The 23,172-nt window shown below is 52.6% G+C and overlaps 10 protein-coding genes across 10 annotated transcripts; 6 read left to right on the forward strand and 4 right to left on the reverse strand.

Annotated features, from left to right (window-relative positions):
* Positions 1-198: 198 nt before the first annotated feature.
* Positions 199-1,277, forward strand: N7459_006827 (thioesterase family protein; the record flags this gene model as incomplete). The annotated part of the gene is made up of 2 exons (XM_056945995.1): positions 199-301; positions 361-1,277. 2 exons carry the CDS (start codon positions 199-201, stop codon positions 1,275-1,277), a joined length of 1,020 nt encoding a protein of 339 aa, XP_056797994.1.
* Positions 1,278-3,229: 1,952 nt separating this feature from the next.
* Positions 3,230-3,928, reverse strand: N7459_006828 (PaaI family thioesterase; the record flags this gene model as incomplete). Its single annotated transcript, XM_056945996.1, has 1 exon — positions 3,230-3,928. One exon carries the CDS (start codon positions 3,926-3,928, stop codon positions 3,230-3,232), a length of 699 nt encoding a protein of 232 aa, XP_056797995.1.
* A 928-nt stretch (positions 3,929-4,856) lies between these two features.
* On the forward strand, positions 4,857-5,578 carry N7459_006829 (uncharacterized protein; the record flags this gene model as incomplete). The annotated part of the gene is made up of 3 exons (XM_056945997.1): positions 4,857-4,977; positions 5,045-5,121; positions 5,177-5,578. 3 exons carry the CDS (start codon positions 4,857-4,859, stop codon positions 5,576-5,578), a joined length of 600 nt encoding a protein of 199 aa, XP_056797996.1.
* A 497-nt stretch (positions 5,579-6,075) lies between these two features.
* Positions 6,076-7,589, forward strand: N7459_006830 (PCI domain protein; the record flags this gene model as incomplete). The annotated part of the gene is made up of 2 exons (XM_056945998.1): positions 6,076-6,316; positions 6,448-7,589. 2 exons carry the CDS (start codon positions 6,076-6,078, stop codon positions 7,587-7,589), a joined length of 1,383 nt encoding a protein of 460 aa, XP_056797997.1.
* A 504-nt stretch (positions 7,590-8,093) lies between these two features.
* ura6 (uridylate kinase ura6) lies at positions 8,094-8,732 on the reverse strand (the record flags this gene model as incomplete). Its single annotated transcript, XM_056945999.1, has 1 exon — positions 8,094-8,732. The coding sequence occupies one exon, from the start codon at positions 8,730-8,732 to the stop codon at positions 8,094-8,096; it is 639 nt and encodes a 212-aa protein (XP_056797998.1).
* Positions 8,733-9,954: 1,222 nt separating this feature from the next.
* N7459_006832 (uncharacterized protein) lies at positions 9,955-11,094 on the forward strand (the record flags this gene model as incomplete). Its single annotated transcript, XM_056946000.1, has 1 exon — positions 9,955-11,094. The coding sequence occupies one exon, from the start codon at positions 9,955-9,957 to the stop codon at positions 11,092-11,094; it is 1,140 nt and encodes a 379-aa protein (XP_056797999.1).
* An 868-nt stretch (positions 11,095-11,962) lies between these two features.
* Positions 11,963-13,003, reverse strand: N7459_006833 (putative acetyl xylan esterase (Axe1); the record flags this gene model as incomplete). Its single annotated transcript, XM_056946001.1, has 4 exons — positions 11,963-12,160; positions 12,281-12,363; positions 12,423-12,513; positions 12,668-13,003. The coding sequence occupies 4 exons, from the start codon at positions 13,001-13,003 to the stop codon at positions 11,963-11,965; spliced, it is 708 nt and encodes a 235-aa protein (XP_056798000.1).
* A 786-nt stretch (positions 13,004-13,789) lies between these two features.
* Positions 13,790-14,765, reverse strand: N7459_006834 (uncharacterized protein; the record flags this gene model as incomplete). The annotated part of the gene is made up of 5 exons (XM_056946002.1): positions 13,790-13,962; positions 14,019-14,453; positions 14,507-14,590; positions 14,653-14,671; positions 14,724-14,765. The coding sequence occupies 5 exons, from the start codon at positions 14,763-14,765 to the stop codon at positions 13,790-13,792; spliced, it is 753 nt and encodes a 250-aa protein (XP_056798001.1).
* Positions 14,766-15,405: 640 nt separating this feature from the next.
* On the forward strand, positions 15,406-21,074 carry N7459_006835 (type I iterative polyketide synthase; the record flags this gene model as incomplete). Its single annotated transcript, XM_056946003.1, has 3 exons — positions 15,406-16,053; positions 16,196-18,394; positions 18,462-21,074. 3 exons carry the CDS (start codon positions 15,406-15,408, stop codon positions 21,072-21,074), a joined length of 5,460 nt encoding a protein of 1,819 aa, XP_056798002.1.
* Positions 21,075-21,102: 28 nt separating this feature from the next.
* Positions 21,103-22,313, forward strand: N7459_006836 (beta-ketoacyl reductase; the record flags this gene model as incomplete). The annotated part of the gene is made up of 2 exons (XM_056946004.1): positions 21,103-21,432; positions 21,510-22,313. The coding sequence occupies 2 exons, from the start codon at positions 21,103-21,105 to the stop codon at positions 22,311-22,313; spliced, it is 1,134 nt and encodes a 377-aa protein (XP_056798003.1).
* Between the last annotated feature and the right edge of the window lie 859 nt (positions 22,314-23,172).

Consider the following 23,172-nt stretch of genomic DNA (forward strand, 5'->3'; position numbering starts at 1 on the left):
CCAATTGATCCTTTGATCTATACACAGCCATACCCACCGGACGCCGGGCGGTCGATAATGTACTGAGTCAGCACAGGATCACCTGGCAACCCGGGAATGTAGCCGAAGCAGCCGAGGTCCGTTGGCAGCTTGGTCTCATACATAAATAGAATCCCGCGAATCTCCCCTGGGTCTCTTTGACGACGTATCCCACCCAGAATGTCCGTCCTCAATACGGCATTCGAGGACGCCATCCGCGTTACCCCTCAAGACACCAACAAGTATAGTGCCCATCTCTGCCCCGAGTGGTGCATTGGAACCGGTATCCTACATGTTCTTAGCTGTTTCCTTACGTATATTCAAAAGACTCATGCAATACAGTCCCTCATGGCGGCTATACCACTGCAGTTCTGTACCGTCTGGCAATAACACACTTTGAACATGCCCACCCAACCCAATACGACACTCCTGCATCACCGATCTCAATCCAGCTCTCCTTCCTGCGTCGCACGGCGGCTGGCCCCGCAACTCTAGAAGTCGAGGACGTGAAGCTGGGCGCCCGCACAAGCACCATCCACGTTAAGCTGCTACAGTCCTCGGAAAAGAAAACAGACCAGGTCGAAGTCAAGGTGGCGGGTTATATCACCGTGAGCCCACCCAGCGCAGAAGTCGGCATCAGCGCAGCGTCCGGGTGGACTCTACATCCTCCTCCACCGCCAGGTTCTCTACCTGGTGGACGAGTTAACCTTACCGCGCTGGCGAAGACCGGCCAGGACGGCGCTTGGGCCAAACTCAGCCCGTCGTACCCCAAGTTCCGTCGCGCTGGCGCACACCTCGAGATCTTCGGACCGGGGGAAGGCGGGGCACAGCAAAAGCGCTCGGGAACCATGGCCATTGACCAGTGGGCACGATTCCGGCCGGGCGGGGACACGAATGGGCGGTGGACAGACGAAGCCGTCGTCTATCTGCTCGATATGTTCCCTATGGCACTGGACGGCTTCGATGCCGTGTCTTCGACAGCTGTGGCGAAAGCGAAGGGCGTGGAGGTCCCTGATATGAATGCGAAGTTTTGGTATCCCACTGTGACACTGAATATTGATATGAAGAAGCATCTGCCCGCGAATGGGGTGGACTGGCTGTACAGCCGAGTGGTGACAAAGGTTTTGCGAGAAGGGAGGACCGATCTAGATGTCACTGTGCTTGATGCACATGGGGAGGTGGTTGCACTGAGTACGCAGGTTGGGTTGGTTGTGAGCGCGAGTCGGAACGTGGGAACGAGGAAGATGGAGAAATTGTAGACTTGACATAGATTACACATACAATTGATTCTGCCCTGGTACGGTTGCGAGGTATATTCATGGCCCTCTGACGGGTGTTGCACCTTGGTTCAGTCGTTTTGAGTCCCGGCTTGTTCAGCCCAAGAGGCCCCAATCCGCTGGCTCTGCCGCTAACCCGCGATGAGTCTGACTGGCTTCCCGCGCTTCCTTCGTGAGCGATCCCTAACATATTGGTCGTGAAAAGACCCATCATGCAGAGCATACCCGATTTCGTCTTTGATCCTCAAGAGGCCGCCAATATTCACAACAGGATCCTGCAGCACGCCTGGACGGGGGCCGGATATAACCCTTCTTCGCTGCCAACTCACTGTCCAGCCTGGTGGGAACAGCACTCGCCGGTTCCATTCGACATTGCCTCGCGCCTCAATCCGAAGCTCACACAATTCTTGCGCTTGGCCAGGTCATGTCCATCGGCAGCACGATCTCCCGATTTCCCACGCTTCCACTTCTTCTACTTTCTGAATGGGCTACTGGACAGCTCGGATCTTTTGAACCGCCCGTTCAGGCCTGTGCGCTTTCGGTTGTTGGGTGATAGATATGTACAGCTCTACGATGCCACGGGGTTTATTCATGCGGACGATGAAGTCGGCATAGTGTGCGTTTGGTACGCTGATTCAACCTGGTCTCAACAAGATAGCTAACCGTGCGCTATAGATTCGACCAAACGACAGAGATGGCCGCATTCATACCCCATTCGGATGATGTGGATGAGATCTGCGGCAAGAGATGGCCATGGAAACCGCTCCAGTGGCTCCTCGCAGCCTATTTTGAGATGATTGAGGAGCGTAAGCTGCAAGCATCGCCGGAGACGGAAAATAGAAAGTGGCCGTGGCGAACAGATCGTTTCCACCCGTGGGAATACTCTCTATGGACACACTGCGATGTCAACAAGGCAGTCACTGCTTTCACCTGCCTTCTGGATACGATCGAGCGCCGACTTCCTCAGCCCAAACCCACAGACAATGAATTGGAGATACAATACACAACATCCCTTCTTGATGAAGCCTCTGCCCCTATCGACTCCTTTGTTCGGTCTTTTCTGCTGTCACTTCCGCGGCGTCGAATTCCGTTCCGCTACATTGCTCCAGGAATCCGGCTTCAAAGTATGGCAGAGCTCAAAGCGCAGCCTTTCGCAAACCTTCCAAGAGAAGAAGACGAGTGGGTCGATGGCCGTCGCGTGTGGGTTGAGAAGCCCTCGCCTGAAGAAGAAATGCCATTCTTATTATTTCGCTCGGACGGCGAGTCTCCATCTCACTGGGGTCGGCCCTGGTTTCCAAGTAGAAAGTTTGAGAATATCCCAGCCGGACTATACATGGACTCAGCGAATAAATGGTCATCTCGAGATTTTGGAAATGGCTGTATCTTACAACTTCCTTTTCGCATGGGAGGCAATGGACACGCTCGTTGCAGTGACGGCTCTCAGCTAAGCGTTCGGGAACCATGGGAAGAATCACCGTTTTCGGAGCTCTACCAGGCCGGTGGGTATACCGGGTTTCTGGACAAGCATAGTGTCCAGCTTCATAAGGTGTTATGGAACTGGGCTGTGCGAGTGGAAACAGGTGATTGGGATGTGAATGAGAACGGGGTAGCAGGTGGTATTGACAAATTCAAAGAGGCTGATACGGCAGAGCATTGGGTTAAATATCAGCTGCCGCTATCGTGGTGAGTATGCGGGAGGTATATACCTAGGTATGTATGTTGTACAACATAAGAGTGGACAGCGAAGGTGCTTAATAGAGATCCCAGCATCAACAACCGATGCTTTCGCTGAAGCGAAAGTATTTGATCTTGTATCTAACGTTATATATGGTCTGAGTCGAGCTGGCCACAAGCCAGTGTTCATGTATATACAGTCGCGAGTCCAGCTCCTGTCTAGATCTACAAGAATTCTGTTCTATACGACTTGGCAGTCATCATAACTTCTCGACCGGCGTCACCATCCAGAATGCCATTGCGTCCGCTTTGACGATTTTCTTCTTTGCCCACTCTAAATGTCCGCCTGTACTTTCATCGTCCTCCTGCACAGCTTGCGCTCGCACCCAGAATTTCCTGCCAATGCGCGCAACGACCTTGGACCGGACAACCAATAATGCCGGTGTCTTGACAGGTTGCTTATACCGAACATCCAATTGTACCGTGAAGATCTTGCCGCGAGGATTGGGCTCGTCGGATATGGGTGGTGATGTAGGCTCAGACGTATGCGCCCAGACGGCGACGGACATGGCCTCGTCGATCATTGTGGCCACAATCCCACCATGCGCAACTGATGGATGACCCGCTATACCTGCCCCGCCGAGTTCAAAGAGCATGACAATGTCCGCTGGGCCGACACCGGGGGTGAGCTTTTCCGCGGCAGCTGCAGCTTGCTTGGTTGCCGGAAGCCAGGTGGGAACTTCAGAGGGCGGCTGGGCAATCTCTCGTCGCTGGAGGGTGAGGACGTGTGGTATTGTGGACGGAGTCGCGACTGTACCGGCAAAGAATCCGTCCTCGCCGGTACTGGGCTTCAGGCGGCGCGAGTCCGTGGGGATGGGCACATAGCCAGCGGATGAGATGAGAGAATTGGCCCATTGATGGGTGCGGAAATGAGCAATGGCAGGAGCTGGGTCCGCCATTTGTTGTTATTTGGGATGCTCCGTGACACTGCTGCTGGGGGTGGATTTTGGGTTGCTGCAAGGGAATCGAAGGAGATGAGAACAAGCCGAACCCACTTTATTGCACTGTTCACCGTTTACTCCGGACTTCGACCTCGGCTGGCCCAATCGGGAAGACTGGGCGCAGATCACGTGTGAAGTATATCGGATTGACGGACAGAGATGATCATGGCCAGAAACCGAAATGGACGAAGACTAAGGATAATCAGGGATGATCAACCATCATCATCGAGTCCATGTGTCTCAGACTCCGGGGTCGTTGGCGCAGTTTCGGGGCACAGACATGGTCTTACTTGGGCATGCAGCCGCGGATGACACCTGCAAGGAGGGAGGGTCCTGGCCGATGAAGCATTCGGGCGTGGAATGCAGGAATCAACAAGCCCTGACAGGAGCCCTCCATGCGTGCATGCTATTTACATTGGCACCCTGGAGGAGGATGGAAGGACAAAGAAGTAGTCGGTGGAACTTGAAAGTATTGGAAGTCAATTATCGGTGCACGAGGGGCGCGGATCAACGTCGCAGGGGAGTTCAACCCGGTGATTTCATATGGCATATTGCGGATCTACAATCTGGAAACCAGAGCTTCGAAAGGGGTGATCGAATGCGGAATTCGCTATGACCGAATAGCGTGGAGACAGTCATGGAGAGCAAAACAGGGCAAGCAGCGACGAGTGGCATGCATTCATTCCCTTTTCCCGCCAGTTACCCCGGCACCTTCCAGTAAATAGTGTTCTGCTTAATATTTAAGCTAACGGGTGATTCCTGCCGTTTCTGGCCCTCCCTCTACTTCTTTGTCTTCACGCTCTCTCTCTCTCTCCCTCTCGTCCTTCTCTTCCCACATCTTCCTACCTTGTATTTCTCGCGCTTCGTCTAACAAAGTCAAAACATCATGCTGTCTTCTGTCGTGCTACTCTCAACACTTGTGGTCTCGGCCCTGGGGAGCAACTCCTCTGCCCCCTACACCTTCCCTGCGGGTTTCAACATTGGCCTTGTGAAGCCGGACGAACTGAGTATGCTGCCTACCATCCATGGATTCCTTCAGACACAAGTGACTGACTATGCTTTGCTAAAAAACAGATTCGTGGTGTCAGGGACAACGTAATGTCTGCCCATCGATTTGCAAGGGCTCAACCAAGCAGAACACCTGCGACCCGGTATGGAGTCTTCCGCCTGCAATAAGACTGATCACACTGACATCTGTCTTCCCAGAAATCCCTGTCGTTCAACTGTGTCTGCTCCGATGGCAGTACTCCCGACGTCTCGCCCTACATTCAGACCGTCCCTTTCTATGTCTGCGAGGCCACTTTCGGCCAATGCATCAGCTCTCACCCTAATGACGCCGATGGCCAGAAAGCCTGCAAACAGGCAGCCACCTGCGGAAGCAAGAACGCCAGTGCCACTGACACTACTTCTACGTCGACTTCTGCCTCCAGCACTTTGAGCTTGACCACATCCACCAGCTCCACCGAATCCAGCAAGTCGGCCTCGTCCTCGGTGGCTGCTCAGAGCACTACCCACAATGCCGCCGTGCCGATGGGAAGTCTCATCGAGGGATACTCCACTAGCCTGATGGCTGGTGTCATGTTCCTGGCCATGCGCCTGTTCCTGTGAAGAGCACCTGGCATCGTCCTTTGGTACTCGATCTTTCTTTCCGGTGCCAAGCCGCGTTCGATTGTTCTATTCTCTTATTTCAGCGCGATGATGACTTGTTTCTGGTCTTTTTTGGATGTTGATTCCCCGTTCCTGGACGCTTTGAGATTGCGTTGATGTTGACCACCTAGTTACGGATGGGGTACCGGTCGTTCTTTGTCTTTTAGCGGAGAGAAATATTGTGCGTCTGTGACGACAGTCATAGCGGACTATTGTCTTATTCCATATGAATTTCCGCACATTGGCCCTTCTAGAGCTCTTGAGTAGACCTGTGTGCGTGTGCACAAAAGTCCGGTGGGACGAGTAGGTGTTGGTGGAGGGAATGTCGTCGTAGTACGGCGCGAGGTCGGTGTTCCTTCGCCAAGACTTTTTGGCACACACTGAAATTTCTCAACTTATCGATAGACTCCACCATCAAAGAACCTCTCTCCCTCCCTTCTCCTCCCACCCACGCCATCATGCCCGCTCCGACCAATACCCTCCTCATCGAGGGTTCTTTCTCCGAACTTGCCGAGGAGTTCGCCCAGTACGTCGACGCTCTTCGCAAAGAGGGCAGCCTCCAGTCCGAGATCGCCCCGCTCCTTGAGCCGCTCCGCCAGCAGGAACAGTCCGAGGGCGAGCCCGACCCTAAGCAGCGCGATGAGGTCCTGAAGAAGATCGTGGCGGCTGCCTCCGTCTTGAACGGTGCTCCCGAGAAGGGTGAGTGAACAGAATTTCGAGGCTGCGACCGACAAAGAAGAATGATATCCCGCAGGATGTCGAGGTGGCGGCACGGCTTTTTTTGGTCTTTTTGATTTAGTTGCAGAGACTGACATCGTATGGGAATGCAGAAATCACCCCCTCTTACAACTTGCTTGTGCATCTTATCCACCAGTCCTCCGACCCGGACATGTTCCTCTCTCGCATCTGCACTTATCTCGCTAAGCCCATCACCACTTCTCCCCAATTCGGCCCGACATTGGCCATCTCTATCCTTACCACCATCTTCAACACCCTTTCCGCCAATGATTCCAGCCGCTACCATGTTCTCTTGGCCATTGTGGCTGTGATCCGCCAGTCTGGCTCCGGATACGCCTTCGAGGCTCTGAAGCCGCAGCTGGCCACACAGTTGCCGACATGGCTGTCTGCGTGGGAACTGGACGACGAGGAGGCACAGAAGGTGCACCTGGCCATTGCTGATGCGGCTACTGCGGCGGGTGATGACGACCTGGCTCAGTCGCACGTTGTCCAGGCCCTGCAGACCATCCCCGCGGCCGAGGCCAGCAAGCCCGCCGCTCGCGATCTGGCTGTGCGCGCTCTTGCCTCTGCGCTGCGCCGCCCCGCCGTCTTCGACTTCACCCCTCTGACCGCGTCCGACGCGGTGCAGTCCCTCCGCTCCAGCGACAGCACTCTCTTTGAGCTGCTGGAGATTTTCACATCGGACACTCTCGACGCCTATGAGGCCTTCGTGGCCGCCACCCCTCTCGCCTCCATCTCTGGTGGTGTGCTCGCTGACGCCGCCGACGCTCTGCAGACCAAGATGCGCCTTCTCACCCTGACCTCTCTTGCCGCTTCGACTCCTTCGCGCTCGCTTGCCTACGCCGCCATTGCTTCCGCTCTCCGCGTCTCCGCCTCCGAGGTCGAGATGTGGGTCATTGACACTATTCGTGCTGGTCTGGTCGAGGGCAAGCTCTCGCAGCTGCGTCAGGAGTTTCTCGTGCACCGCGCTACCTACCGTGTGTTCGGCGAGAAGCAGTGGGCTGAGGTTCAAGGTCGCTTGATGGTCTGGCGCCGCTCGCTCGAGAGCGTTCTGGGCGTCATTCGCTCGGAGCGTGAGCGTTTCGTTCGCGAGGGCATTCAGGCTGCCGCGGACCAGGAAGCAGCGGCTACGCAGGGCAAGACCGGCGACAAGGCACGCATTGGTGACCGTCGACGCAACCAGCAGCCCCAACAGACCTCGCAACCGCGTGAGGTGGAAGCTGCTGCCGAGTAAATGTCTTCGACTGCTTGTGACTGCATGTTTTAGGTGTTTGATGAGACGGAGTGGAGAACTCACAGAGCACAAAAAATTCTTTCCGCTAATAGAGGGGAGACCTTTCTTCTTTTTCCCCCAATGCATTTATATCTCTTTTGTTGGCCAGTTGTAGGGATGGATACACTGGCCCCCCTGTTGATTTTGGGATCCCCACGAGTCATGTCACGTTTGTTTATTTGAGTCTGATGAATTCTGGAGGGACGATTCTGTGTTTTATTTCCCGACTATGGATCAAGAATAACAATAACGTTTTAAAAAGCTCCGGAATGCGCCGAGAAGATCGGCTGCTCGATCACTCACCCTGTATTGCTGGAATGGGCTCGTACATGAACGGTACGACGAATTGAAGTGTGCAATGTCTATTGAACTAGGTCATGCTAGCGGGCCAATGTGGCAAGTAAGTCTGAAAGTATGCTTCCACAGAATTCCTCTGCATCGTATATACAGCCAAGCAACCCAATCTTAACGAGGATGCACACCACGGGCCTCAATGCCAGTCTTGACCTCCGCATACACCTCCTCGACAGAGCCAGTCGCCTTCACCTTGACAACCTTGCCCTTCTTCTCAAAGTCATCCACCACAGGCATCGACGTCTCGACAAAGGTACGGAAGCGCTTGCGAATCGACTCCGCATTATCGTCGTCCCGGCCACTGGTCTCACCACGCTTCAGCAAGCGCTTCTCCATCACCTCCTCGGGGCAGTCCAGGAAGAGCACCAGCTCGGAGGGGCAGACCGTCTGCTCGAAGAAGACAGCCTGGTCGAGCTTGCGCGGGAAGCCGTCGATCAGGAAGCGCGCCTTGGTGCCGGCCGGCGGCGGGGTGGAGGCGAGCGAGTCGGCCATGGCGTTCGACAGCAGCGCGACGGTGATCTCCATGGGCACGATCTTGCCCTCGCGGATGTAGGTCTTGATCAGCTCGCCATACTGGCTTCCCTCGCGGACTTGCTCGGCGCGGAGCAGGTCGCCAGCCGACAGGTGCACGAAGCCGTAGTCCTTGACCAGGTTGGCGGACTGGGTGCCCTTGCCGCTGCCGGGGCCGCCGAGGAAGAAGACGACGGTCACGTCTTGGGTAGAGAAGCGGGGGGACGTTGTCTCGGCCATTGTGGGATTGAAATGCACGGGTTGCACGGGGTGGTGGGGGGTGTAAATTGGTTGAGTTGGAGGGATTCAGGGACCGAATGGAGGGGTAGCGGGATTCCGACGTGGCGGGGATCGGGCTGCTCTAGTTCGCTGGACGCGATTGGCCGGTGCGAGATTTGACAAGTAGCACGTAGGATCCGGAGCCAATTGCAATGATGGCAAGAATAGGGAGGATCTTGAATTGCGAGCGGCTAGTGTGAGGGGCGTTCGGGGTGTGTGGAGGCGACTGTTTTGGGGCGCTAGAATAGAGACGACGGGGTACCGATGATCGTAGGATCGGTACAGGCGAGATAGTGGATTTGGAGATGATTCCAGGAAGGAATTGGCGGGCAGGAAGCAGCGACATGGAGACTCTGTGAGAAGGGCGAAGATCGAGGGGGGAAAAGGAGTTGGGAGACTCGCCGAAAAGGGATTAGCCGCCGATCTGTATATAGGGTTTGTGTATAGCTTCATTGGCCATGGCTTGCTGCTTGGCGCCTGGGAACTGATGGATTCTGCGATAGCGAGAAATATTTACTTGCATATACTGTGATGGGCTCTAAGGTGTTGTTTTCTAGCGTGCACTCACTCTGGTCGCTTAGTCGAGACGACTAAGCGTCATTCACCACTCACTTGCATTAGATAGCTCAGACAAGTTGAACATCCCTCACTCTTTCGCGGCTGCGCACGCTATTATCTGAACTCTGCCTTCTTCACCTCCCCTCCGCCCCAACCACTTTCCCACGCACACAAACCAAGCTGCTCCAGACAGTCTCTGCTTTTGTGTACGTGCTGAACTCGACCAAGCACTGCTTGGTCGAGTCCTTGTGTCCTTCTTGGGCACCAAAACAAGAAATCTGCGTCTCCAACCAAGGAAGGCCCCTTTGTTTCCCCTGGTCTCATAACTTCCAAGGTCAGTCTTATTCATCCCATCCCTTATCAGTGTACCTCTGCGTGCCTGTCTTGTTTTGTTTCTATAACTCCTCGGTACCCAGACTGCTAACATGCTTTTTAGAATACCCTGGGGTTACACCCCCCTAGGGAGGCAAATCTGTGTTGATTGGCCTCTATTTGTGTCATTTCCTTCTCTCTACAGCTTGATCACAGTTCGATTACCTATCTCTCTCTTTCGGCGTTTGCCCACTCCACGGGATTCCGCCATCCACGTTTATGCTCCCAGGCCCAGCTCATCGCCTTCCGAAAGATGTCAGAGGACTTTGGAGACTTGGTGCGCTGGAGACATGCGCACCCTGTGGGTAGTGCCATTCCTGCTTCGGATATCCTGACCGACCATATCTGTAGCCTGATGAGCATTCCAAGCTCTGATGAGTGGGAGTGGTTCTTGAATCCCAACCTTCGCTATCATTCCAAAAGTGAGGATCCTCAACCCGGTCTGCCGGAAGAAGAGGAGACCATCGCAGAGAAAGCGGAGGTAGAAACAAAAGCCGCAGAAACTGACCGATCCCCCCCAACGCCCGCCGCTCCTGCTCTGTCGCGCCTGCAGTTGCTTCCTGGCGAGATCCGCCAAAAGATATTTGGCTATGTGTTGGACGGCTACCGGCTCCTAATCCACAAGCGGCGTTTCTCAACGATTTTGTATCCTTCCGGACTCAGGAATTATGGCAGACTTACGTTTCATCGACGACTCTCGTATCGTCTCCTTGCTCCCCGTGAGATGAAAACACAGGAACTTGTTGAGCCCTATGTCTATGATCTATTGGCCATGTCTCCTCCACCTCTCGGCCTGATGTTATCTTGCAAGAGTATCTACCAAGATACATTGTGCTACTTCTACGCGAACACTCACTTTGTGTTTACTTCGGCCAAGGGCATTCACGCGTTCCTGAACAGCATCAATCCCCGGGCAAGAGAAGTCATTCGCTTTGTTGAGATCGATTGCATTGAGTACAAGATGCCCCACCGCCCGAGGCATATCATCTGGAAGAAGAAGAGCGACGAAGCCTGGCTAAGGGCATTAACGCGCATTTCTGACGAACTGCCCTTCATGAAGGTTCTACACCTCCGAGTGACCATTTTCAGCGATCCTCTTGAGGAGGCATGGGGCATAGTTAATCCAGGCCTCTTTCCGTACCTCGATGCGATGAACAATTTGGAAAGACTGCATTGGATGAAAGCCATTCTCACCATTGGCCATGCCGGTTACATCGTTCCCACCAATAGGAACACGTTCCTGAGAGCTTGGCAACCCCAGTACTTTGCCGTTTGCAATATGATGGCTCAGCTGTCAAGAAAATACAGGGAGCGGCTCCAGGTACAAGGAACCAATGAGACCCAGCCTCGATGGATGCCCAAGCCCCAGTTTGAAGCCTTCATGTTTTATTAATCTTGACAAGATGTCTCATCCACACGCATGCCTTGAGCCATGGATACTCTGATACCAACGGATGAGACGGACTGGAATGACTGGTACGTGATAGAGGAAGATGACAGGGGACGATGTATTCGACCAACAGCGAAGTTTGCTGATGACGACGGATGTGACCGTCGGTATGTGATTTGATCCTGTACCTGCTGATGCCTGGTTTCTGTTCTCTTGCCCGTGAGATTCTCCTGTTGCTCTCCGGATCCGCATTTTTTTTTTCAGGGCGTCCTCAATGATGCAGGGTAGGAGACAAGCTTGTGACCCCCATTCTAGGATCAGAACTTCGGTAGTCATGTCAATACAGAAGCGTTTAGGTGTCGGTGCTATGCGTAAATTGGGAGCTGGTCCTCTATTCTGAATCGGCTATCTGCCCCGATGGCAGCAATTAAGGTTATCATCTTGCGGCTCCGGGTCTCAACCAAAGTCTTCTTTCCACAGAGCCCAATAAATCAATCCATCGTCTGGATTTGGGGCGTTTCAGATTACTTTTGAGCCTACATGACCGAGCTCACTGCTAATGGTGTCTAGCCAGCGACCAGTGCAAGTCTACCTCCGGAGTCTAGTGCAGCGGTTATTCTCAGCATGATCCTTCTTATTGCCTCCGCAACAGGAATCTACAACACAATCTAGAACTTCGACTAAGGGTTCTGAGGCGTCTAGGGAAACACCAGCCCGACCAATCTGGAAACACGGGTCTTGGACGGACACTCCGGAGCCTTGATTTCGTCCCAGCTCTGTGAGTCCTGCAGGGCCCGAGACAAGCGAACCCTAATTCCAGCGAGACTACGTCCGCCTCCGCCGCCCGTCACTCCGTTCATCGCCCGCATCACTATAACGGCCCAGTTTCATTGAGCCGGCGCTGGACAAAGTGCAGCAGGTCGAGATTGTATCGGAAAATGTAAAAGAAGTGCGAGCCGTCGATCTGGGGCGGGTACTTCAGGCAACACACGACATCGCCTTGGTCGCAGTAGCTGCGAAGCGACTCTCGAAACGGATCACACCACTCGGGGTGAATTCGCGGGTATAGCTAGAATGTTGACCTCGAGATGTTAGTTGGTCCGGCTCTCAAGACAAAGGACACAGAAGGGTTGTTGTTCGGGAGAAGGGGGACAGCGACTTGCTACGGAGCCGAGCGTTCGGCACTTACACCCACGCCATCGGTGCAGGTCCCCGCGTCCCAAGGCATCTTGGGCATAAAGGTCTCTTCGCCGTACGAGGCGGCTGCGATCACTAGTGCCGGAGATCCATTGGCGATCGGGCATTGGGCCACGCGGTGGGTGACCACTTACCATTTCGGTTGTAGGATGGCTCGATGGCGGGGACGGGGATGAGCCAGAGTGAACTGGTTCCGCAAAGCCCGTCCATCACCACGATTCCACCCTGTAGAGCGATTGATTGTCAGCATTGTGGAAAGTGGCGAATCGTCGAACGGGACGTTTATCTGGTTGATTTCGGTGCGTGGACAGGATGGAAGTTGAGAGTGCACAAACAATGAGGGGGGGGCTGTGTTTCAATTGATCTTTCAGCTACGCACCAGCGAGTACCCTAGGAGAAAGATCTTTGATTTGGGGCAGCTGGCGACATATTCTCGGATGTACTGCTGCATCAGGAGAACGCCGTCAGCGGCGACGACGCGGTGATCATCGCGTTCATGGTGATATGGTAGTCCCACGCTAGTCGATCCAGGAATCAGTTGTAGTACCAGGTTTTGCATGGTGACCAGCACATTCAAGTGATCGCCATCCCCCTGGCCCCGAATAAGGATGGCATGGACGCCGGTGGCACACATTTCTGGTGGCGTCTTCTGAGCATAGGACACCTGAAGCCCGATGGCGCCGAGAAGGATCAACGCGAATTTCTGGAAGAACATGACGTGCGTGACGACTGGCTGTCAATGAGCAACAAAAATGACAGGGGTCGGCTAGTGTGGACTCCTGAGGTTGACTACAAGGTCTGATCTTTGGGGCAAGCCTATATCGGGAGGTATTTCGGGTGTGCCTTTTGAAGACGAGGAGATTTTGCGTCACGATAGGCTCTTTTCGGCCCTAAGGGGTCCGGTGACAGCGAAGACGGATTAAAGCAAAACACAACACAGCTGTTGCGGTTTTCTGAAGGGAGTCTGTGGAGCTGTGTCATGTTAGCCGTGATGTGCGACAGACACTGTCTGGACACTTATATGGAGATTGGGATCGGCAAGTGTTCGAAAAATAGACTTCGCTACTTCGCCCGGGGTTCAACTTATCGGAGACCTTGGGATAACATCTCGCCCATTGATTGAGATCTCGGCAAGATGGATGCCACCCCTGAAAAAAGATATGTGAGCCAAACAAAGGCAAGAGAGGTAGCAATTGAAGTTGACTAAATTCTGCGGGTGGAGAAGAAGAAAAAAGAGGGTAAGGTGCCCGAATAATGAGACGCAACCTCCCGTGGTTCGCGAGGCACTTGTATCGCGATAGCAGATGGCAAGCTAACAGGTTACACCTACGAAGGGCGCACAGCAGCCGGGTCAGTTTCTACTCTTCCTACTTCCAGGATGAGATACATGAGCGCCATAATGGGGTGGTATGATACTATTAAAATTCTACCATCCTTTCATGGCTTGGCTTAGGGCTTCAATGTGACATATCTGCTCTGTTGTTTCGCTACAATAGCAGCGCTAGTAATCTTCCGGCGAATAGGCCTTCGCAATCAAATCTCGGACTGCATCACCCAACTCATGAATCACTAGACCGGATCGTGGGATGGTGTGCCCTTTGCCCGTATCGAAAAACGTCGCGGTATTGGGATCGCATACATTATAGAGAGCATATGCGCCTTGTCGGAAAGGATCTACTCGCCGCGAAATCATCAGTACAATTGCATCGAAAAGGCAAATGGCACAATACCGTGTGCACCCACCACGTGCAGCGAAGGCACGTCGATGATAACTTCTGTCTCATCCGCAAGAATGATACCCTTGGTGGAATCGATCGGAGGCCAGCCGGTGACGAACATGCCGCACTTAATCCGGCGTGGCCGACCAGTCTCTCGTTTCCTCTTCTCCTCGTCGAGGATGAGAGTGGCGGCAATTGATGCGCCCTCGCTGTATCCGATGATGCCCTCGATGTCGGGGTTCTTGTCTAGGGTATCGTAGAGGTACTGCATGATCTCCTTGTGGTTCTTCCAGACCACATCGCGATCTCCAACCAATTCGCGCATCACATCCTCCGGGTTCTGACCGTCTGGAATCTTGCGAACACGGCTGATCATGGAATCTTCTGCGGCCCCGCCATCATCGGCCCAGCGATAATGCGGTCCTATTCCAAAATATTCCTCAAACCCTGCCTTCTAGTTTAATCTCGAATCGATCATTTTCTTGGACAAGGCCTCATACCCGGAGGAGGTGTCATCTTCATCGGGGCGTTGATATAGTAGAAGGACGCAGCGTTATCTGTTCCCAGCTCCTTCCGCAGCGGAGCTGGATTGTCGAGGTTTAGTTCATTGGCACCACCAGATAGTATGAGGTAGGCTGGCAGCTACCTAGCTGGATACTAATGTTCTGTGACAGTCAGCATCTGCACCCCCCAGGAGATTCTTCTCGGTTCACCTACATTGATGTTGCCAATGGCACCGTGAAGACACAAGAACTGCATTCTGAACGTGGTTGTCTCAACCGAAGGGAGAAGGCGAGGCTTGACAGGAAATAAAAGGTCGTACGGAACCCACGCTTTTGGGGGGACAGAGACAACCCTGAATCGAAGCAGGAGGATGACGAAAGACGAGAGCCAGCCGAGGCGCAAGAAATAGAAAACAGACCCAGCATCCAACTTGGTTCGTAATTTAGCCCAATCTCACCGAAGCACATGTGATCGACGGAAGATCTACCCCAGGACTGAACCGTCATTGATCGAAGCTTGTGTGGGTTGCAGGTTGCAGGTTGCAGGTTGCAGGTTGGAGGTTGCATACACCCCGGCGTGTCCCTGATTTGGTGTTTAACCCAAGTGGGCTGCACAGCAGGATGGTCGAAGTTACTTGCACGCCATCCAATCCATGAATGTCAAGATGCCTTGACTTATCACAGCTGGGCCTTGGAGCAACCAGAAAAGACAACGGAGATAAAAAAAAAATCAATTCTCTCTTAGCAAATACCAAAAGTGGACTGATGATCATTTCCAGAGCTTCATGAGAGAACCTATTTAAATCCCAATGGCTCGTCCGGCGCGATGGATTTGTCCTGCATCCTCTCCATAATCTCCTTCTCCCCTTCTCTTCTCTCACACCCCAGATCACACCATGGACAGCTCCGCCCACCCCAGCGCAACACAACACAATGGGGGCTCTCAGGCGCCGCAGCCCATTGCCATCATTGGTTATGCCTGTCGATTAGCCGGGCAAGTCGCCTCGCCCGGTGAATTATGGGAGCTATGCACTCGGGGCCGAAGCGGCTGGTCACCCATCCCTAAGGACCGTTTCTCGCACGGAGCGTATCACCATCCCAATCCCTCCAAACCAGGAACGATTAACCCGGCAGGAGGTTACTTCCTCAATGAAGAGACTTTCTCCCGATTCGACGCTCCCTTCTTCAATGTCACCGTACAAGAAGCCATTTCCATGGACCCACAGCAGCGGCTACTACTCGAGTGCTCCTATGAAGTTTTGGAGAGTGCTGGCATTCCAAAAGAATCCCTCGCCGGGCGCAAAGTGGGTGTCTTCGTTGGTGGAAATTTCTCGGATTATGAGCTGCGCAATTTGCGGGACGTCGAGACGTGCCCTCCATATCAAGCCACCGGCAATGCGCCCTCCATCCAATCCAACCGCATCTCCTACTTCTTTGATCTGCAAGGACCCAGTTTGACCATCGACACGGCATGCTCGTCATCTTTGGTCGCCCTGCATTATGCTGTACAAAGCTTACGCAATGGCGAATCAAGCGAGGCCCTGGTTGGTGGCTGCAGACTGAATGTTCTTCCGGATTATTTCGTTTCCATGTCCATGTCACAGTGAGTAGTAACCCACCCTTCTGATCCCCAACGTGGATTTTCTTTTCTGAAATTATCCCAGACTGTTTAATGACGAAGGCAAGACATATTCCTTTGATGAAAGAGCCAAATCGGGATTTGCACGAGGCGAGGGTGCAGGCGTGGTACTTCTCAAGCCACTGGATGCCGCGCTACGTGATAGGGATCCCATTCGGGCTATAATTATTAATTCGGGTGTCAACCAAGATGGGAGAACCAAGGGAATTACGTTACCCAATGGTCAGGCTCAGGAAGATCTGATCCGCCGCGTATATCGTGAAGCCTTGCTGAACCCGGACGAATGTGGCTTTGCAGAGATGCATGGCACTGGAACCAAGGCCGGAGACCCAATTGAGGCGGAGGCGGTGCACAGAGCCCTGGGCCAAAATCGATCAATGAGGAATCCGCTCTACATTGGATCCGTCAAGTCTAATGTTGGACACCTTGAAGGTGCAAGCGGTATTGTCTCCATCATCAAGACCGCTATGATTCTCGACCGAGACTTGCTGCTACCAAATGCGGACTTCAAGAAACCCAACCCTAATATCCCACTAAATGAATGGCATATGAAAGTTGTCGATTCAACACGGCCCTGGCCTCGAGGCAAGAAATATGCTAGCGTTTCCAACTATGGCTTTGGAGGAACAAACGCACATGTGGTTCTCGGAAAGCCACCCGCACCAGTCAAACTACAGGAAAACGCAGATCTTGACAGCGACCCTTCGCGCAAGCTGTTCTTGATCTCGGCAAATGACAAGGAGGCCCTGATGACAAGGATCCAGGACTTTGGCGTTTACTTCGAACAACGACCGGAGGTATTTGAAAAATCCCTCTTTGGTAACTTTGCATATACCCTTGGAAACAAGCTGTCGCACCTCTCCTACAGAGTAGCCTTGTCTGCAACATCACTGGACGAGCTCGGGATTTGCCTGGCTCAGCTGAAGGAAAACCCAATTCGTGTGCTAGGTACTCCGACGGTCTCATTTGTCTTCACTGGACAAGGCGCTCAGTGGGCTCAGATGGGCATTCCTCTCATGAAAGAATATATGGTCTTTGCGTCCGCAATGGAGCAAGCTGATCAGTGCTTGCGAGACTTGGGAGCCGATTTCTCCCTTATAGAGGTTTTCTCAAAGGATGGTTCAATATCTGAAATCAACTCACCACATATCAGCCAACCAGCCTGCACAGCGCTCCAGATTGCGCTTACAGACCTTCTCGGGTCTTGGGGTATCCGGCCAAGCTCGGTTGTGGGGCATAGCTCCGGTGAGATTGGAGCTGCTTATGCTGTGGGTGTATACAGCTTGGAGGCAGCTATGACACTTGCATACCGCCGTGGTCAAATGACCCAGCTGCTAAAAGGATCATTTCCCTTATTGCAAGGCACTATGATTGCCGTCGGGGCTGGCTCCGAGGCTGTTAGACCGATGCTGAAGACCCTTGGTTCCTATGCCACTATTGCTTGTGTCAACAGTCCCTCGAGCGTGACGGTCTCTGGAGATGCGTCTGCCATTGATGAGTTAGAAGCCGTCCTTCAATCCAAGCAACTTTTCAACCGCAAGCTCAAGATCGATGTGGCCTACCACTCGGACCATATGAAGAATGTCGCCAAGGCGTACCTCTCCGCCATTGAATCTATCAAGCCATCATCCTCGGCAACCGCCACATTCTTTTCTTCTGTTACTGGCGACGTTGCGGAACCATCTGAGCTGGGCGCCTCATACTGGGTGCAGAACCTGATTTCCCCAGTTTTATTTGCCAACGCTATCAGCAGAATGTGTGCTGATGAAGAGACAAGACCTAATTTACTTGTCGAGCTTGGCCCACACTCTGCTCTGAAGGGTCCAATTCTGGACACCTTGAGAGACGTGGGCTCGGTAGCATCGAAGATCGCCTATACTCCTACGGTTGTTCGCAATGTAGACACCGCACAGTCCATGCTCAATGCCGCTGGAGCTGTTTTTGTTCGAGGCGGGTCCCTCAACATTACCGAAGTTAACTTCCCCAGCAGCGGCGGTCGTACACGATCTTTCTTGACAGATCTTCCACGCTATCCGTGGCAGCGCGGAACCAAGTACTGGCACGAGTCTCGTATTGCTCAGAAGCATTGTGCCAGAGATGGTGTACGGAATGACCTTCTTGGGGCGCAGGCAATTTACTCAAATGACCTTGAGCCGACTTGGCGCAATATCGTTCGTCTTGATGACATCCCTTGGCTTCGAGATCACAAGATGCAGGGAATGAATGTTTATCCCATTGCTGGCTATGTGAGTTGCAATTTCTTTCCCTGGTTTGGTTTCTGCTTTTTGGTGCATTCTAACAAGAAAAATCAAGCTCTCTATGGCCATAGAAGCTGCACGCAGGCGCGCAGCTCAACATGATGCCGTATTCTCACACCTTGACTTCCGCGAAGTACGAGTGGTTGCAGCCCTTGTGCTGAGTGACGATTCAGATGCGGAAACTACCATCACTCTTCGACCATACGCCGAGGGAACGCGCGGAAATTCAGATGTATGGGACGAGTTCCGCGTCTGTTCATGGTCGACCAAGCGAGGCTGGACAGAGCACTGTTCTGGACTTGTCCGAGTTCGTGCAAATAAGAAGCAGCAATCCACAGTCTCAAATGTTGCCGAAGCTGAAGTCAAGCACTTCAAAACTCGAATTGCCCAAGTTGAAGCTGCTGCTACGCACAAGGTTGACTCGCGACACATGTACCAAGTTCTAGCAGATGTCGGAGCTGCCTATGGAGTTTCTTTCCAGGGTCTAGAAAATTGTTTCTCCGACACCCAGCACTCGCGTGCCGACTTGATTGTCAGAGACACCGCAAGTGTCATGCCAAAAGGATTCGAAGCTCCCTTGACCATTCATCCTGCATTCTTGGACGCTTTGCTGCATGTTGTCTGGCCAGTCCTTGGCCAAGGTCGTATGGAGCTTGAGACACTTTACATGCCCACGGTCATCAAAAACCTCACCATCACTGGTAAAATTCCGTCCACCCCAGGTGAGCATGTCAAAGCCTGGTGTAATGGAGGCCCCAGTCTACTCACCCCGGAGCCTACCAAGTTCGACATCTGGGTGACATCTGTAGACTCTACAGAGGTATTGATCTCGATGGAAGGTCTTGTTATGACTCCTCTCAAAGACGCGGGCTCACTTCGTGGTGGAAATACCCGTGATTTGTGCTATAAGTTTCAGTGGAAGTCTCTTGTCGAGATTGAGGCCCCTCTTAACGATGAGACAAGGGAGCTCAATGGCCACATGGTCCCCAATGGTCTTGCAACTACCGACGAGGAGAAAGCTACCAATGGGTATTTTACGCCAGATGATAAGCCTCATATAAATGGAAATGGCATTTTGAATGGCGGTGCCACACAGAGAACCCTCTTGATCACGCATTTCGGCAAGCCCGATGGCATTTCTGATAAATTGAGCGCTTACCTCAAGGGCACAATTTCTGACTGGTTGCCTTCAGTTTCTCTACTGGAAGGGGGTAGCTTCTCTCAAAAATATGTCGTCATCCTGCAGACCGGAGCCCAGTCTCTGAGGAATATTTCTTCAGATGTCTTCGAAAGCATTAAGAAAACACTGCTTAACGCTTCCCACGTTCTCTGGGTCTACCGTGCGGACAGCCCAGATGCTTTTATGAGCGTTGGACTGACTCGCAGTCTGCGTTCAGAGACTCTAGCCAAGGTTGCAACTCTCGGGCTTGCTCCTGAAAAAATCGAAAATCCGACAACTTCAATTGTGGCCGCCATTGATAAGTTGTGGCCTACTGACGGCGCGACTCCATGCAAAGATTTTGAGCTGAAGGCAAAGGGCGCAGAACTCTTTGTTCCGCGTGTTGTGACTGATGATGCGGCCAACTCCTTTGTTTACAATGAGACTCATGAGAAGACAATCTGCCCCCAGCCCTTCAGTCAGCCTGATCGGCGCTTCAAGCTTCAGATAGCCAGTCCTGGGTCCCTCGATACTTTGTACTTCACAGATGACGACGCCGGCCCACTTGGAGATGACAATATTGAGATTGAAGTCAAGGCCACCGGTCTCAACTTCAAAGATATTGTCGTCACCATGGGGCAGCTGACTCAGCCATATATTGGAATTGAGTGCAGTGGTATCGTGTCTTCGGTAGGCAAAAATGTCCAGCATCTTCAGGTTGGCCAACGGGTTATGGCCTTGCCGGAGGGGAGTTACTCAACATACACACGGTGCCGAGCCACCAGCGCCACTCCAATTCCGGAGAACATGTCATTCGAAGTTGGTGCCACTATTCCCGTCGTCTTTTCCACTTCGTACTATGCACTCTTTGATCTCGGTCATTTGCGAGCAGACGAACGGATCTTGATTCACGCCGGTGCTGGGGGTGTTGGACAGGCAGCGATTATGCTGGCGCAGATGATCGGTGCCGAGATATTTGTGACCGTTGGTAGCGTCGAGAAGAAGCAATTTCTCATGACGCAGTACTTGATTCCCGAAGACCACATCTTCTACAGCCGTGATACGTCTTTTGGTCATGGCATCCGGAGAGCTACTAACAATGAAGGTGTGGATGTCGTCATCAACTCCCTTGCCGGCGATCTCCTCCGAGAGACCTGGGAGTGCCTGGGGCCTTTCGGAAGATTTATCGAGATTGGCAAGGCGGATATCACCAAGAACGCCAGACTTGACATGCACCCGTTTGAGAACAACGTCACATTTGCCTCTGTTGATCTGACAAAGGTCGCCCAACGTCGGCCAAAGCTGATGAAGAAACTTCTCGATAATGTCTCCCAGTTGCTAGCCCAGGATTCAGTCCATCCGATTTTTCCCGTGACTACGTACCGCATCTCCGAGCTTGAGACGGCATTCCGGACATTGCAGACCGGAAAGGCGATGGGCAAGATTGTCGTTGTGTCCCATCCAGAGGATCAAGTAAAGGTAAGTGAGAATTTCAGATGCTGCCATTGAAAAAGAATGAACAATCACTGACAGCAATATGCAGGCTGTGGCCCCGAGAATCAGCTCAAGCCTCTTAAAGTCCAATGCATCTTATATCTTGATCGGTGGCACCGGTGGTTTGGGGAGAAGTATGGCCAAGTGGTTGTCATCTAAGGGAGCGAGAAACATTGTGCTCGTGTCCCGCAAGGCATCGCCCGTCAACTATAAGGTGAAGGCTCTGATTGAAGAGCTGGCCGCTGACGGAACTCTCGTCACAGTAAAAGCTTGTGACGTTAGCAGCAAACAGTCTGTTGAGACGTTTATCAAGGAGGATATAAAAGACATGCCTCCAGTCCGTGGTGTTGTACATGGTTCCATGGTTCTTCGTGTAAGTGCTTTGGTCTGAATCGCATCCACCATCAGTACGCCCAGCTCACGTAATCTTCATAGGATATGCTTTTCGAGAACATGAGTCTGGATGATTTCCAAGCAGTCGTGAGAAATAAGGTTGAAGGTGCGTGGAACCTTCACGAATCGCTCGTCGACACTCACCTCGACTTCTTCGTTGCCCTGTCGTCCGTGGCAGGTGTCATCGGCAACCGAGGACAGGCAGCTTATGCCGCTGCAAATGTATTCTTAGACGAGTTCATGGAATACCGCCGCTCGCACGGTCTGCCCGGAACATCAATTGCCCTGACGGCAGTGCGCGATGCAGGATACCTAGCCGAGACAGACGCAAAGCGCCTACAGGAGGTTCTGAAGAACATTGAGGGCGACACCATGGATGAAGGCGAGGTGCTCGCATTGCTGGGTGCAGCGATCACAGGCGACCTCGCTCAATCATGTTCTGGACAGTGCATCACGGGCCTCAACCTCGGCAGCTCGCTGGAACACTTCTGGGCGCAGGACGCCAAATTCAGTGAGCTGTATAATGCAGCCAAATACAGACTAGGCACCGGCGGTGGCCGTGAGGGCGGACCATCCCTGCCATTGAATCTGATGCTGCAAAATGCTCCGTCGAAGGAAGCCGCGCTGCAGATCTGCTACGAGGCATTGGCCGCGAAGCTTGCGCAGGTCCTGGTTATCTCATTGGAAGATATGGATCCTTCTATCACTGTTTCATCACTAGGTCTTGATTCGCTGGTCGCTATTGAGATTCGGAATTGGATTGCCCGTGAGGCGAATGCGAATGTGCATGTCCTCGAACTGTTGACCAGCGGGTCTTTGATGGCTTTGGCGGAGATTATTTTAAACAAATCTCAGGTATAACTTTCGTGGATGGGTTTTTCCCTGCATTCTTTCTGTGTTTATGATTATATGCGCATTTTCATTAGATTGATAGACACTGGTTTTCTTCTGTTCACTGTTTATTCCCTCGCTAGTAAACACCTGCATGGCTTGTCCCTTGTTGTCTGCAGAACTAGATATCCTTTATTCTTCGGATTTTCTCAACCCCAAGTATCTTGAAGTGTGTGACATCATTGTCTTTAAGCTTGCCGTCGAGGTTACGTTCTTGACGGTTACAGCGTCTTTCTCTCATTCTGGTCGGAGAACCGAGACCTGTTTCTAAGCCTTCAAATGCCACTACATAAGTGCGCCCACATCTAGGAGCCTCAAAAAGAGCAGCCAGCTCTAGTTCCGTCTTATCCTTCGTCTCTGAAAATTTGATGATCGGAGTTTGGATGGAGTGTTCAGTTCTCACGCACAAAAATAATCGAAGGACACTCATAAGAAAGCCACGACAGTGTATGACGCCGACTTGGATCCGCGCTCGGCCTACATGGTGGAGGATATAGTCAAAGAGACCTTGGCGCCGATCATAGCAATGAATAAGACAAGCAGGAGAATAACCCATGGGAGATGTAGCCCGCGCTCTGTCAGTTTGCCTTCTTTGCCCCTGATCCAACCTGGTCCAATGTACGCTATAATGCCTAAAAGAATTTTTATCGCGAGAATGACCGTTAGGAAATCTGTGCAAAGCTCTGCATAGTTATATGTATATTTAAAAATATCAAAATTCGGAGGTATTATGGACAGGTCTCCAATCTCGATAGTTATAACCACCACTCTATATGACGGCACTAAGTAATGTAGGAAGTGTATTTAAAAGACCAGCAGACCAGAATTA

The sequence above is a fragment of the Penicillium hispanicum genome (assembly GCF_028827665.1).
Source record: "Penicillium hispanicum strain IBT 35686 chromosome Unknown utg000006l_segment0_segment0, whole genome shotgun sequence".
Lineage (NCBI taxonomy): Eukaryota > Fungi > Ascomycota > Eurotiomycetes > Eurotiales > Aspergillaceae > Penicillium > Penicillium hispanicum.